The sequence below is a fragment of the Astyanax mexicanus genome, chromosome 4 (genome assembly GCF_023375975.1).
Source record: "Astyanax mexicanus isolate ESR-SI-001 chromosome 4, AstMex3_surface, whole genome shotgun sequence".
Lineage (NCBI taxonomy): Eukaryota > Metazoa > Chordata > Actinopteri > Characiformes > Acestrorhamphidae > Astyanax > Astyanax mexicanus.
Window position 1 is genome coordinate 41,781,944 of NC_064411.1, and position 15,645 is coordinate 41,797,588.

At 35.3% G+C, this 15,645-nt stretch overlaps 1 protein-coding gene across 1 annotated transcript; it reads left to right on the forward strand.

The window, feature by feature from the left end:
* Positions 1-2,416: 2,416 nt before the first annotated feature.
* rabgef1l (RAB guanine nucleotide exchange factor (GEF) 1, like) lies at positions 2,417-15,598 on the forward strand. Its single transcript, XM_022662624.2, has 9 exons — positions 2,417-2,561; positions 4,205-4,406; positions 4,792-4,964; positions 6,008-6,183; positions 7,061-7,142; positions 7,345-7,477; positions 7,922-8,013; positions 9,516-9,772; positions 11,161-15,598. Exons 2-9 carry the CDS (start codon positions 4,228-4,230, stop codon positions 11,578-11,580), a joined length of 1,512 nt encoding a protein of 503 aa, XP_022518345.1. The 5' UTR covers positions 2,417-2,561; positions 4,205-4,227; the 3' UTR covers positions 11,581-15,598.
* The last annotated feature ends 47 nt before the right edge of the window (positions 15,599-15,645 follow it).

The window sequence follows — 15,645 nt, forward strand, 5'->3', positions numbered from 1 at the left end:
CAGGTCATACACGGTAATCCAACACAAGGGAGCAGGCAAAAATCAAAGTCGGTAGAAAACAAAAACAGGATCATACACGGAAAATAGCAAGGGCAAGAGAAACGCTTTGTATTGTAGGATTTACCAAACAGATACTCGGCGAGGTGTGAGTGTGAGCATGGTCCTTAAATACTCTGAGTAATCAGTACTCGGGGCTTCCTGGTGGCGTCATGTGACGTGACATGTGATCGGGAGTGTGTGTTGTGTCATGGAGTGGTGCGTTCTGGGTATTGTAGTTGTTACTGTGAGAATCGCAGATAGAGCTGGATGTGGGAGACACAGACGTGCTTTCAGCACCAGACATGACACTAATAATATATATATATATATATATCATCACATCAGAAACATCAGAGAGTAGTGTGTGTAAATAATCCACAGCTGCTTAAGTTCCTGCATTCATATATTGATTAAAAATACAAGAATAACGTTCCATTACACAATTATAGCCCCTAAAATAAATGAAAATACTGTTTTTTTAAATCATGATTATAATCATCATTAATCACCAAATATTGTTATGATACAGTTGTTTTTTTAAATGTGATTGATTCCACTGCTATAAAGATCAATCAATTTTGTCAATCAAACATTGATTCTTTTATTTACATTTAAATATCCACTATTAAAAGTTTAAGTGTTAAGAAGAGGGAAAAGTGATTATTCACATTATACTGTTGTGATTAATCCAGTTATTTCTAATCTTTCTATTTTTTCCTTAGATTTTTTTTCAGATTGTCTCTGTGTGCACTGCTACTTATATTGAATTTCTTCAGAACCACTTCATGATTTTTTGATCCTAATCTCAAGAGGGTTCTTGAACTGGAAACAGGTTTCGTTTTCAACAGGATGTTGACAGAAGAGCCTTATCACAAGCAAGATACCTACTAATTCCTTTGAACAAAAGAAAGCACACAATTTTACTTTCACTCTGGTTTAATTGTTTCCAGAGAACTTCCCAAAATGTGATTGAATTTCTGAAACTGTTAAACAGACCTTAGTTTTACTGGCCACTTATCAGATTAAGATGATAGAAAAGCCCAGCTTTATCCAGGTTTTACATCTTTGTACAAATAAACATATTAACTTGGAGCTTATTAAGAGTGTAGGACGATACAACTTTAAAACAAGTGCAATCATATTATGCTATAATTATAATTATATATAATGCATAATTCTGATTAAAATGGTACTGGAATTAGCATGTAAGGTATATTCATTTATACGTATTTAGTTTCAACAGCAGGATGGCAGATGAAATACATGAATAACAGGGAATTATACTTAACAGACGTCGCCTTTTGCAGTGTATTGCTGCCATCTACAGTGTGGAATGGATGTAAAGCTTTTTATTAATTTAATACAAACTATTATTGCTATGTGGTTTGTAGTGTAGTTACCTTGTTTACTCCTTTTCAGTACTATTTTCTTGTTCAGTGAGATATAGAGATGGATATATCTAATGGGAGGAGCCAGGTGTGGCCCGTAGTCCGTGAAATGTATGGGTCAGGGATAAACTGAATTTGATGTACAAGACAAAGTAAAGATTGATTAAAGCCTAATAAAATGTTTTTTATTCGCTCTTTCCCAATTCCATCTATGTGAGATCCATTGACTTGTGCTGAACTTAGTTAATAATGCAGGAGTATTCTATTCCATTCACTAGAAAATTGAACATATTTGTGGCACTTCTGCCTATTGAATTATTATAGGCTACAAAAGCTTCCTTATTAATCTTAAAAACTCAAAACTTATCAATATTCTCATTCTTATCAATATGCAACCCTTCAGTAAATGTGTTACTCAGGAAGATCAGGGCACTTTTAAGGGATTTGGGGGCCAATCAAAATGGACCAATTAAACCATTTGTACAAGGCCTAACTTATGTTTATGTCTATGTCAATTTCCTTAAATAACACTAAAGGCATTTTTGTTCAACACACTTAATTTTAAGGGATTGTTAAGGACAATCTTAAGGGAAACAATTAATTTAATGCCGACTTTACATCAAACGATTGTCAAGCGATTTTACTGTTGTAGACAAATTTCTAGTGCCTCTTTTTAAATGTCAGGACTCTCCATATTATATTATACTAAATTGTCTATATTATAAATCTATCTATCTATCTATCTATCTATCTATCTATCTATCTATCTATCTATCTATCTATCTATCTATCTATCTATCTATCTATCTATCTATCTATCTATCTATCTATCTATCTATCTATCTATCTATCTATCTATCTATCTATCGTTTTATGTATAGATTAAATAAAAGTAAAATCAGGTGTGCTTCTGCAACACCAACCTCTATGGATAAGACTGGGGAGCCCTTGTTTTAGGCCTTACTGGGGACTTTTATTTTGACATCCTGCGTTTACCGTACGCCCAGGAAACTGAAACACACACAGATAACAGCCGTGTTGAGGTTAATCAGCAGAGTTGGACATTCAGGGGATTATTTTGAGCAGTGTGAGAGTGGACAGGACGGGCTGACAGTGCTAGCGGCGCTCTCCTCGGTAAATAAGAGATAAATATTTCTCGTGAACTTGCTGGATATTACTGTCAGTAAAACAGCGAGCTGTCCGGCTAATCTGCGTTTGTTCCAGCAGTAGTTAAATCTGTGAGTGTGTCAGCAGTTATAGAAGAAGCTGACGGATGACTAAACCTGCTGCTGAGATGAATAGGGTGTTTTTCAGGTCTATAATTACTCAGAAACTGAGTGACATTTACTGTTAAACGCCCTGTTTACCCTTGGGTGTATTAGCTAGCTGTTGTGGCTAACGCTAGCTGGCTGGTTTAGCTTAACGTTGATTGTGTCGCCTGTCAACAGCCAAGCAGCAGCGGTGTGGTGTGTCAGCAGTTTAGCTAACTAGCCAAATAATAAGATTAACTAACCTATAACCTAACTAGCTATTAAATATTAATTCAGGTAATAACTTTTTTCTAATAACGTTACACTATTTACCTATAAGGGGCTGATAGTTCTCAGTCACATTTAGGTGTAGATGTAAATGTTATAGTAATTAAAGAGTCACTAAACCCTAAACCATATTTTTTCAGTAACAGCTGAAATGTGTTCATATTGAAATATGAACACATAAGTTACCAATCCTGCTTAAAATTTAAATAAACATTTTCTAACCCTTAAAAAGGACTGGTGTGGATGATATGTCCGTGTACTTTGGTACGCAGATACCTCACATTATGCAGATCAGACAATCAATAATACCACCCTCCTGGTGATATCTAACCATCTGCGTCTCACTGCTCTCAGAGGCACACTGCTGCTGCTGCTGCAGTTCAACCAACTGCCCCACCTCTAAACCCATACATCACCCAGTGCCCCTTTAAAACCACCCTTCCCCTTTTTGAGACTTTCTTAAGCTTGAGCAAAAATCAGGGGGTTTAAAGCCCCTTTAAATGCATTTTTCTAATTCAGTCGGCTGTTTACAGTTACGTGTTTACTATCAAATCGTCACCAAAGTGCCATGTTTAAGGTATAGTTTCTGTGAGCAATACAGTAAAGGAAGTAGAAACAAACTTACTTTTATAATCGTTTGAGAATTTAAAGCAATAAAATTAGAAAAAACAGAAATAACTGAGGAAATACACCACCAGATGAGCTGAGCGAGGATACCAGAGACTAGAAATGATATTTGTATATAATAACAGGTTTCTTTCATTAATGCTTTTAAAGGCAGTCTGCATGCCTACAGTAGTTGCTTGGTTTTATAAAACTGTGGTCATGTGGTCAAGTGATTTGAACTGAATTCAGTAATTTGGATGGATGAGCAAATATTTTTGGTAGTATAGTGTATATATATGAGGTATTCTGTGTAAAACTGTGTGAATTGGCTTAATGCAGTTCTGTAGAAGGTTTAGGCTGTTGGTTTGGTTTAGTAATGATGGATTTCACAGTAATATTAAAAATATGTTTTGGAATTGGTCTGGAAAGAGGCGTGGTTTAGATAAGAAAGTAAAGTGACTGAAGTGTAAATTTATATATATTTTAATATATATAAAAAATATATATATATTTTGTAAGTTCATAAAAAGAGGGTGAGAAATTGCTTATTATGAACAGAAGGCGACACAGTCATATATTGTCACAAACCTGTTACTGACAAAACTGTACATACATTGCTTTTGCCCGATGCAGGTGTGCCCAGCCAGCAGTGAAGAATGAGTTCTCGTTCAGAGCACAGAGGCATCCATGTGGATCAGTCAGACCTGAAATGTAAGAAAGGCTGTGGCTACTTTGGAAATCCAGCCTGGCAAGGCCTGTGTTCCAAGTGCTGGCGGGAAAGGAGCGTTCATTCTCGGTCCAGGCAGATAGAAGAGGACCGGGCACTGGCAGAGAGGTAAGAGAGGAAGAGCAATGTGGCTCTGATTGTATTTTATGTACTCCCAGTATGCACTTTAAAAAATGCTAATATTTGCAATGCCAGTGAGCCCAGATTGTGGTCAGTTTTCTGTTTAAATGATAAATGGGGGGTGACTTATGCATAAACACAAAGCAAGATAAAACAGTTGCCTTTAAAAATGTGTGTAAAAGCATGTTTGAAACAATAGGTTTGATATATTTAGATCAGGGCGGAACCACACAAGATGACAGTGCTAGATTAATTCTATCTGCAGCAAAATGGTTTAATGCTAAACAGAAATTGTATAAACTGTATAATATTATAGTAATATTACAGTATAATAGTACAGTAATACACATAATGTTGTTTGATGATCATCTAGGTTGCAAAGAGAGGAAGAAGCTGCGGCCTATACGAGTAGCCAGCAGAGGGCACACTCAGAGACCTCCACCACCCAGGTCAGCAAAATCGAGAAGAGGCCTGTTCAAAAAGCAAACGCAGTCCCTAAAGTGAAGAAATTCTTTAATACATCCCCAAAGACTGGCCTGAACAAAGGTGAGTGCATAGTTGCTGCTGTTGTTTAAACTATACAGTTAAAACTAGGAGTTAGAATTTGCTAGATGTTCATTCATTAAGGAAAAAAATAGATATCCATCTGCCACAATAATATGTTTTCAAATTATTGTACAATAAATTAACGATTATCTTAGTAATTAAATGCTTAATAATGTTGTAGAAGGTGGAGAGGTTGTTATCATGAATAGACAAGTATGTGTGGCCTTGTGTAAAAAACAGTGGCTATATTGTTTTTATGTTTATAAAATAATTATATTCCAATTTTACTGTCTAATTTTTTAAAGCGTGCAACTAGATTAAAGTACATTTTATTTTAAAAAATGTATAAATAAATAAAATACATTTTGATGCTATTATATTATACTATTTATTTAATCAGTGGCTTTAGATTGACAATAATATTGATTGAATATTGATATTACAGCTTGTTCAGGGTCAATATATCATCCAAACAAAATAGAAATGGTTGTGACAAACCTAAATAGATATTATTTTAAAAAATAAAGTATTAATAATAAATTAAATAGAACTGTCATTGGAAAGTAAGATTTGTACTTTCATTTTCGGTGTTGTGAAAGCTGTAAGGGAAGTGATGGGTGGGAACCTGTAGTTCAGGACCCTGCTTTGTCAGCACTCTAACTTTTCATGAACTCGTCCGTTAAATTCCTGGCAAATGTCAATATGGTGTGTGTTTTTTTAGAATAAGAAAACAGTGGATGATTGGAAATGGCATGTTTCAGGGAAAAGGGAAGTTGATGGTTATGCAGGGTCATGGAACACAGACTTTCCTGATGTTACAGGGGCAGATCTACATTTAAACAATGTTGTGAATGCTTTAGACTGTGTGTCTTGAATTTGATTGGATGACTTGGGATCTCCAGGTATAAATGAGGTATGATCTTGTGCTCATAGGAAGGTGATGGTAATTATCATATTTTGGTGGATGGGTCCTTTAATTTCTGTAGATGTGAGGGTAAATAACATACTCATTCCTCATGTCACAAATGTGTATTGTTCCCTAGATGCCACAGTTCAAGAGACACAGTCAACACCCACCACTTCAATCAGCCAGCAGCCTGTTGCTGACACGGATCAAGCCACAAGACAGTTCATCGACTTTCTGAAGACCCTGCAGAAGCCGGGCAGAGAGATCTTTAAGCAGTGCCATGCCTACTGTCAGCATGTGGCCTACAAGAAGGTACCTATTCTTTATGGATATGCAATATCGAATTCATCCGCACTGAAAGGAGCCCGCATCACACCCGCCCAGTTCAAAATGATTCTTCCTAAAATCCTAAAAATTACGGACACCAACTTTAAAGTTTTGGTTAGATAATGAGTGGTACATCACTTTATAAGTTACAGAACCACAGCCATAGAAGAACCACTTTTAGGATTATCAAGAACCTAAACAACCAGAACTTTCTTGCAAAGGTTCTTCACTGGTTTCTCACACTGACACATCTCTATTACAAACCAAAAAAAAGAAGTGATTTGTCTATGGCTTCACACAAACAACAATTTGAAGCACAATCATTGTTTAAAGTTTCCAACATTGTGACATCACCAACGCTGTTAGTTGTCAAAGATCGCAATCAAATCCTTACAGCAATGCTCTAAGATCTAGTAGAATGCCTTGTAATTTTGTACACAGTTTTTGTTAGCTTTGTGTGTGCATTTGTACAACCTCTGTCAGCAAGAAGTTAGAACTGCTATAACTGAAAGTAAAGTAATGTCTTCATTAGAAGGAGTGCCCACAATCATTTGAGCAGTGTATCCATCCAATCTTAATCTCAAAGGGTTTTGTGGCTGCAGGTTTTTATTCCAGCCGAGCAGAAGCACATACTATCAGTTGTTTGAATATTAACCAACTGATTAAACAAGTGCAATCATGTGTGTTCCTGGTTGTTTAAAATAAAAACCTGAAGCCACATTGTTTCTTTGTATATACGATTAGACACACTTTTCCTTTCTGTGTTAAATTAAGGGTATTAAAACAGTGAAGCCCTAACAGATTAGATTGTGGTGCTGATCAATAACTGACGTAACATGAGTTTCTTTAACATTCTTTTTAGGATCTTGGGGCTGAGGAGCTCTCAGAATCTGTACAGGACTTCTACCAGAACCTATCTGACCGCTTAAACACCATCTACAAATGTATGTAACTTCCAGTCAAACACCTGAGAGCAAGCACCAAGTTTCACTGTGGTAGATAAAGCTTACAATGTGTACAAGTCTTCTAATTGATATTTAGTAAAAAGTCAAATTTTTTGTTTTTTTTTTATCAGTTAAAATATTTTACAAATCCAAGCTGTTCTAAGTGGCATTTTTATTGTGTTTCCATGTGAACGCTAACCAGGGGCCCCAGACCGGGTAGAGGCTGTCATGGACGAGGTAGAGAAGTACATGATGCTGCATTTATATGAGCAGGCTTTCTGCCCAGAGTCTGCAGATGATGAGGTCAAAGACCTGGATATTCAGAAGAGAATCAGGTGAGGTCATCAGAGGTCAGCAATCTTTATTATCAGTACAAGCACAGACTAATGAGAAGGGCTTAGCTTAATGAGACTTAAAAAAAAGAAAATAATAATTCCCCCTTGCCTGCTTATCTTAAATGGAAATAGACCATATCGTAACTGTCCAATGAAAAACAAGTATCTCCAAAACAGCAACTTTACAGGAGATGGAAAAAGCCTTCTAAACTTTCAATGGAAGTCAATGTAAAAAGAGTTTAGTTCAGGTAATTTTTAAGTGTTTCTGGTCTGTTCATCAATAAATTTTAGCACAGTGTGCGGGATAGTTTGTCTGTTCAAATTATGTAGTAAATCTAAAAATTGAGATACTTGTTTTTCATTGGACATCGACGATATGTGTATTGATGTTATTGTCTTACATGTTTATTTCTACTGAATGAGTATATACCTGTTTTCTATCAGGGCTTTACACTGGGTCACTGTACAGATGCTGGGTGCCCCACTGAACGAAGAGATCCCTGCAGTGTCTGACAGTGTAATAAAGGCCATTACTGGTAAGAGTTTTCTGTGTTAGCCTTTTTTGCATGTACTTCTGAAATTTTGCACTGTATAAAAGGGTGTCAATATGAGGGTGTCAAAATAAATGATACAGACTATAAAAACATTAAAAGAAGTGTGCCAGAAGGTACAGACACAAGACACAAACACAAGTTCACCCTGAAACACAGGCATCCATCTAAAACAACAGCACCAGCTCTTGATATAATGTAAATCTGACAGTTATTCTTATATTGTGTCTAAAAATAAAAAAACAACAACTCTGTAATGATTTGGGGGAAATACTAAAATACTTGGTAACACTTTACAATAAATGGTCACAAACAACAGTACTTATGACAGTAATAAATATTGTTAAATAGTTAACTAATGTCTTAAATAATTATTCATTTTGAACTAGTTGAGACATTATTAAATATTACTAAATTGTAAGGATTAAGAATGTTGTAAATAAAAATAAATTGGTATATTAGTTAAAAATAATTCAACTAAATTTAAAGTGTTACTAAATATTTCACTGTGGCTTTGTGACTGAGATATGGGTTAAATCATGCAAGATATCTTAGCATGCATTGAAAACACATTATTTATTATTTAAGCTTTTTGTTTAATTATTATTATTTTTTAACAGTTTAAGCAGCAATTTGTGAGAATTGTCAATTCAAATCTCCTTTTAAGTACTCCCTCGTGGACAGCTGTACACATGCATTTGTTGACAAGCTGAGTCGTACAAAAGCAGCATCAGAAGTGAAGGCATTATGTGGACTGCAGTGGTAGATTAATATCATAAGATTTTATATAAATATGACTGGAATACTTCTGCACCATTACATAGATATGAATAGGTCTTGGATTTGTAGTAGGATCATTTTGACCCAGAGTGAGTATGAGAGAGACACCATTTCCCCTATTTATGTAGCAATTTATATGCTATAAACAGTGCAGTCTACTATCGTCATTCTTCTCTTCTTTTGGAATTCGGTGATAGTTGCAGAAGAATTAAGTTTGTTACATTCAGGTCATCTAAGTTATAATATCTTTCTCAATTTGTTCCATGTGGATCAGATTACTGGCTGGTTAAACTACATTATGGCTCTTTATTGGATATATGGTTTATCATTAATTATTTGATAACTTGTAGACTTCCTGCTGTGCTCAGTTCAGAGGTGGTTCTTTCAGGTTGGCTCAGTTGTTGTTGCAGGGCAGGTTATCAGAGAGAAGATCTAAGACTTTGGAGTTGCTAATAATTTTTACTCTTGTTCTGTCAACACATTAAGGAAGTGTGTGTGGGTGTGTGTGTGTGTGCTTGCATGTCAGGATGTGTGCTCATGGCTTTCCAAGGTCAGCAGTAAACTAATGTGCTTGGTTGTTGTTCAGAGTTTTTGTAGGCATACTTTTAATTTTGTTTTCAAAACGCCTTTAATTTAAACTATATTTATACTATAACTATATATATTTTTTTTACGTTATTGGCACTTTTTAATGTTTCTTGTCACAGACATCATTGAGATGGATTCCAGGCGTGTTCCCAAGGACAAACTTAGCTACGTCACCAGGTGCAGCAAGCACATTTTCAACTCCATCAAGCGAAGCAAGCGCGAGGCTGCGTCCGCCGACGACTTCCTGCCAACACTCATCTATGTGGTACTGAAGGCCAACCCACCCCGCCTACAGTCCAACATACAGTACATCACCCGCTTCTGCAACCCTAGCCGACTCATGAGCGGAGAGGACGGATACTATTTTACAAACCTGGTGAGTACAGAGCTTCAATTCTGCTGGTGCCAAAAAGAGACCTATTTTTCTTTTTTCACAGAAAAAAACCCCACAAAATATCTTTCTTTAATATAATGCAGTATACTAATCATAACTCTCGTATCGTGGTTTACCTACAATAACAATAAATGATAATAAAGTCAAAAGTTTGAACACACCTTAAATTCAGTGTTTTTTCATTATTTTAAAATGTTCTGCGTTGTAGATTAATACTAATGCTGAACTTCAAGAGTTAATTACCTGAATTTCTTGCCTCTTAATGTGTTTGAAAGCATTAGTTGTAAAGTTGTGATGAGGTAGAGTTGGTAATAAGTAAATAGCCCTATTTGAGTAATGGGTTTAATCCATATTATGGTAAGAACTTCTTAACTAAATAAAAAAAAAAAAATGAACAAAATGTAGATCAGTCAGCCGAAACATTACAAGAACTTTAAAAGGATCCTCAAGTGCAGTCACAAATACCATCAAAAACGTTATGATGAAACTGGCTCTCATCAGGACTGTCCCAAGAAAAATAGAGCAAGGGTTACCTCTGTTGCACAGGAGAAGTTCATCAGAGTTACCAGCCTCAGAAACAGCAAGTTAACAGCACCCCAGATAACAGCACCTAAATGCTTCTTCACAGAGTATTATGATTTGTGTAACACTTTTAAGTTACTACATGATTCCTTATGTGTTCCTTCGTAGTCTGGATGACCTCAATATTCATTTATTTTTAAGACATTCAATGAAATGTCCAAATTTTAGACTGTTACTGTACATGCTTTACATTTTGGTGTGTTTTTTTTTTATCTTTTAAAGCCCTCATTGTCACTACTGGGTCAGTTTGATCAGAACAGTATTTGTGTAATATATACATACAGGAACATATTAAACGCATTAAAATAATAATTTGTCTATTTTTAAGTATTTTACACTAGTTAAGCCCAGCTAAGGTACATCTTAACATTTTGTGCTCAAAGCATTATTACAAATAATTCTCCTGTATATTAAAAATTCGAAATGGACTAGTTTGACCTGTAGGTCTATGAAAGCTGGTTTAAATAAACATTTAACTTCTAAAGAAAACATTTTTTAGGTTCTTTACCAATGTTAAAGTTCCTTACACCTTTCTATTACTTACATGTTATATTACTTATAAACCAAAATGAATCCCTTTGTGGCATCTCTCAAAGAACCACTTACACCACCTTTAAATGGAAGTTATTATAAGCTTAATGCAGTGCTGCTGTTTTATATAGATGACCTTACTAATGCTGTGTGCTGAATCAATAACATTCAAACACAGTGAGACACTCTTACTGTATTATTAATTCCACAATGAAATGCTCCAGAAAGACTTCCTCTAATTTTGTTTGTCTTTTCAGTGCTGTGCCGTAGCTTTCATTGAGAAATTGGATGCCCAGTCTCTGAGCCTGAGTCCAGAGGACTTTGAGCGCTACATGTCCGGCCAGGCATCTCCTACCAGATCACAGGAACCCTCTTCCTCACAAAGGAGCCACAGAGTAGAGCTGGCCAGTGGAGGCAGCGCTCCAGTGGCAAAGACCTACCATCAGCTAGACCTGCTGACCGACCTGGAGACACGGCAGGAGAGAGTAATAGAGGGAGCGCACCGGATGGAGAATGACCTCATTGAGTGGAAGGACGGGATGGAGCGCTCCGTGCAGGACGTCCTGGAAGGGCTTCAGCTTGAGACGAAGCCCACAGCGACGTCCGCCATTGACTCGGACAACGTCGACAGCGAGGGTCTGCCCCCTCCTCTACAGCCTCAGGTGTTTGCTGGGTAGCTTTCCATCGTCACGTCCATCGAGCCATTATTCAGTGACCCAACCACACCAAATGGCATCTTGACTGTTAAAATGTAGGCTAACCTTCGTGTCCCTCAGCTTGGGCCCTGCTGACTGCAGGTTTTGGAGTTTGGAATTGGGTGATGGTTTCTTCTCTGAATTTGCAAGATACCGTGTTTTATTTGTCTTTCCTGTACCAGGGATTAGATTTGCACATCGTTCTGTTTAAGTTGAGCTCCCCTCAACAGTTATGTTTTAAGTAAAGCTTTGCTTATTGGGATTGAGCTGGCCAACAGAATCCAAAATCTAGGCTGGGTTTCCTGAAAGCATCTCAGCACAAAGATGGTTTTTAAATGGTCGAGTGGGCACAACAGTGGGACTGTGAATTTGCAAGAACATGGTAATGTGATATGTTTTATGAAACAAGAGTTATGATTAAGCCTGTCATGATACTTAAGTTATTAGATTAACATACAGTATATGGATATGACCTCAGATTTAGCTTCGCAGAAAGAGCTCAGCATTTTTATTTGTATTATTTATTTACATATTTATATTCTAATTTCAGTGTCTGAATATTTGAATTAATTACAATTTAATTGTTTTTTTAAAAGAATATAATTGCATTAAATTTACTATTATATTCTCATATTATCACTTGAATAAAATTGTCCTAAAATGACAGTAATATTCAGCTCTGTAAAAAAAATAAGACACCACTTCAGTTTCTGAATCAGTTTCTCTTATTTTGCTATTTATAGGTTTATGTTTGTGTAAAATGAACATTGTTGTTTTATTCTATAAAACTACAGACAACATTTCTCCCAAATTCCAAATAAAAATATTGTCATTTAGAGCATTTATTTGCAGAAAATGAGAAATGGCTGAAATAACAAAAAAGATTCAGAGATTTTAGACCTCAAATAATGCAAAGAAAACATGCATAACTTAATGCAACTTCTGGTGCAAACATTCAAGCAGCTTGGTTTGATGGCTTGTGAACATCCATCTTTCTCATAATTAAATTCCAGAGGTTTTTATTTTGGTCAAACCAAAGAAATTCATCATTTATGAGTGGTCTTTTATTTTTCTTTCCAGAGCTTTTTATCAGTTATCAACTGACATATTCATACATTACAATAATTATGCCAGGCTACGGTTAAGGTCTAAGTTCCATACTTCAAACATTGCAAATACACAGAGAGACCATTAATGTAATTAAGCTAATGTAAAGTCTGTTAAAAAAAAATAATAATATGTAGATTATTTGTATAATTACTAATTTCTAAAATAATTTGAATTACTACAATAATAATGTAAAAAGTGCATTTCCTTTTAAAAGAGTGTAATTGCATTTATAATGTCATTCTATTTAATTATATCACTATCATAAAGTCATCTTAAAATGCGATATTGTTTATTGCACATATATATATATATTTTTTTTTACAATATATCTTCCAAACAAATAGAGTTATCGTGACAGGCCAAGTTACATAGATTCAGTATATTGTTATGTATTTCGTTACTGTAAGCAAGATGATTTTTTTTTTTTGTCCAATCAGAACAGAGATCTGAAGACAAAGTGCAACACTCCTGTCTGTACTATTAATTAAAAATCAATACAGTATTTTTAATATATATTATTTCATAATATCACAATTCTTCGAAATATCAATATTGTTTTACACCCCTATACCAGACTAAATTCTCTCTCTACCAGTAAATGGTGATGCTTTTGGGAAACCAGGCGCTGTGAGAGCACATTCGTGATTATTTGTGAGTAATGTGGAGTTTTCTGATCTGTTTCAGAATCTGTTCTTTTGTTTTCTTGTTTTGCTGACTTGCACACTTTGAGGTCAGAAGGAGGAAGCTCCAGATTAGGAAATCTCTATTCTCCCACCATTTCTCATTTGTCATGAAGATAACCACTGCAAGGCTGGTCAGATGTTAAGGAAGTTGGTTAATGGGGGTTTTGCTGTGGCATGCGAGTCTTCCATTCAGAAGATAATATATTAATAACCACTGAGGAAAAAGCAATAAGCTAAATAATATTCTGTTAAAACTTGAACCACAATGAAAAGAGTATAAAAGATAGACACATGATGGTGAGAAGGATGCCTGGTAGCAGCATTTCTTTTCTGATGGGGTTTGTCAGTGGTGCCCTGTGTCACCTCGACTTGGTTTTTTTTGCAGCGCTGTCCAGCAGTGTCAGCAGACTCACTTATGATCGTTTAAAGCTTAGTGTGCTAACTGAACACGTTGAGCTTTGGCATTTTAACTGGATGTCTATGGTGAGAATGTCTCTAGCATGTCAGGTTAGAGCAGCAGCAGCAGCTCAAAACTTGACATAGAAAATTATACCATTAAAAAAATAAGAGACCACTTAAAAGTGATGATTTTCTTTAATTTTACCAAATTGAAAACCTCTGGAATATAATCAAAAGGAAGATGGATGATCACAAGCCAATAAACCAAGCTGAACTGCTTGAATTTTTGCATCAGGAGTGGCATAATGTTATCCAAAAGCAGTGTATAAGACTGGTGGAGGAGAACATGCCAAGATGCATAAAAACTGAGATTCAAAACCAGGGTTATTCCACCAAATATTGGTTTTCTTTGCATTGTTTAAAGTCTAATAAATGCTCTAAATGACAATATTTTTATTTGGAATTTGGGAGAAATGTTGTCTGTAGTTTATATAATAAAACAACAATGTTAATTTTACTCAAACATTTACCTATAAATAGCAAAATCAGAGAAACTGATTCAGAACTGAAACTGAAATGGTCTCTTATTTTTTTCTAGAGCTGTATATATTTTTTTTCAACAGGACTGAAAATCTATACATTGATTGATTGATTGATATTGCTGCTTCATATTAGTTTTTTTTTTAATCAGAAATTTTATCATCAGGGAGCTACAGTAGCAGTGTGCTCTTACATTCTTAGAATAACTGTTGGCCAACTCTCTCTCAATCATCCTCTCGGTCTTTGGCAACTTTCTCTCTGTGCAGACGGAGGCCTGTGGGATCAGCCATTCTTATGCACTTTTTTAACCTGAAAGCCTCATGAAAATAGAACAGTCCAGTCTTCAGTTAATGTAGGTCAGAATGAGTTTATTTTTGTGCTGTTAGTTCTTATTTATAAGGAAACATGAATAAAAGTTTAGCAATGTTTTGCAATGAGTATTAATCAGGGATGTTCCTGGATATTCTGTACAGGCAAGTGCATTCCCTTAGGGTTTGGTCTTTGCGTTTTCAGTTATTTATTATAAAATAATATGTCATTGATTTAGTTGTTACTGAAACCAGGTCACTCCATAGCTTTTAATAGGTTTAATATTAATAATGTTGAATGTAAACAATCAGAAGAGTTGACTAAATTAAGATTGTGTGGTTACCGTGTGATATCATTTACTGTGTTGTTTAACTTGCATATTAACCTCCATATGAGGTTTGTTTGTCTTTCTGTCTATCTATCTGTCTGTCTGTCTGTCTGTCTGTCTTTTTGTCTGTGTATCTATGTATTCACGTTACAACACTGTTTAAAAGTTTGGAATTAGTTGTAATATATAATTATAATTATTTTATATAATTACTATTATATTTAATTTTATTTTATTTTCCCTAATAAAATAAATGTAAACCTGTAGTTGCATGACAACAAATTCCAGACTTTTGAATAGTAGTGTAGGTTCCAGCTCTGGGAATCTTAAAATCCTTGGCCTAAACAGTTGTTAAAAGGCATGGACATGTTGATGACAATTAATTATAGATGCATTTGTGTTCCCAAAGTATGTCTGTTATATATAGAATATATAACATATAAAATAAAGAATACGTAATTCCTGAGAACATTGCTGCCGCATGCACACTGCAGCTAATGCATATATTAATGCAACATGAATGGTGGTGCCCAAAGACTGCTGGCTCTGTAGCGGCTTTGTAGCCGTTTATTCAGCGTAACCTGAAAATACTGAGAATAAAAGTCTATGAATAAATGGAGGATTAAATGATTCTCTACTGTGTTTATTATTATTATTGTTTATTTATTTAATTTTATT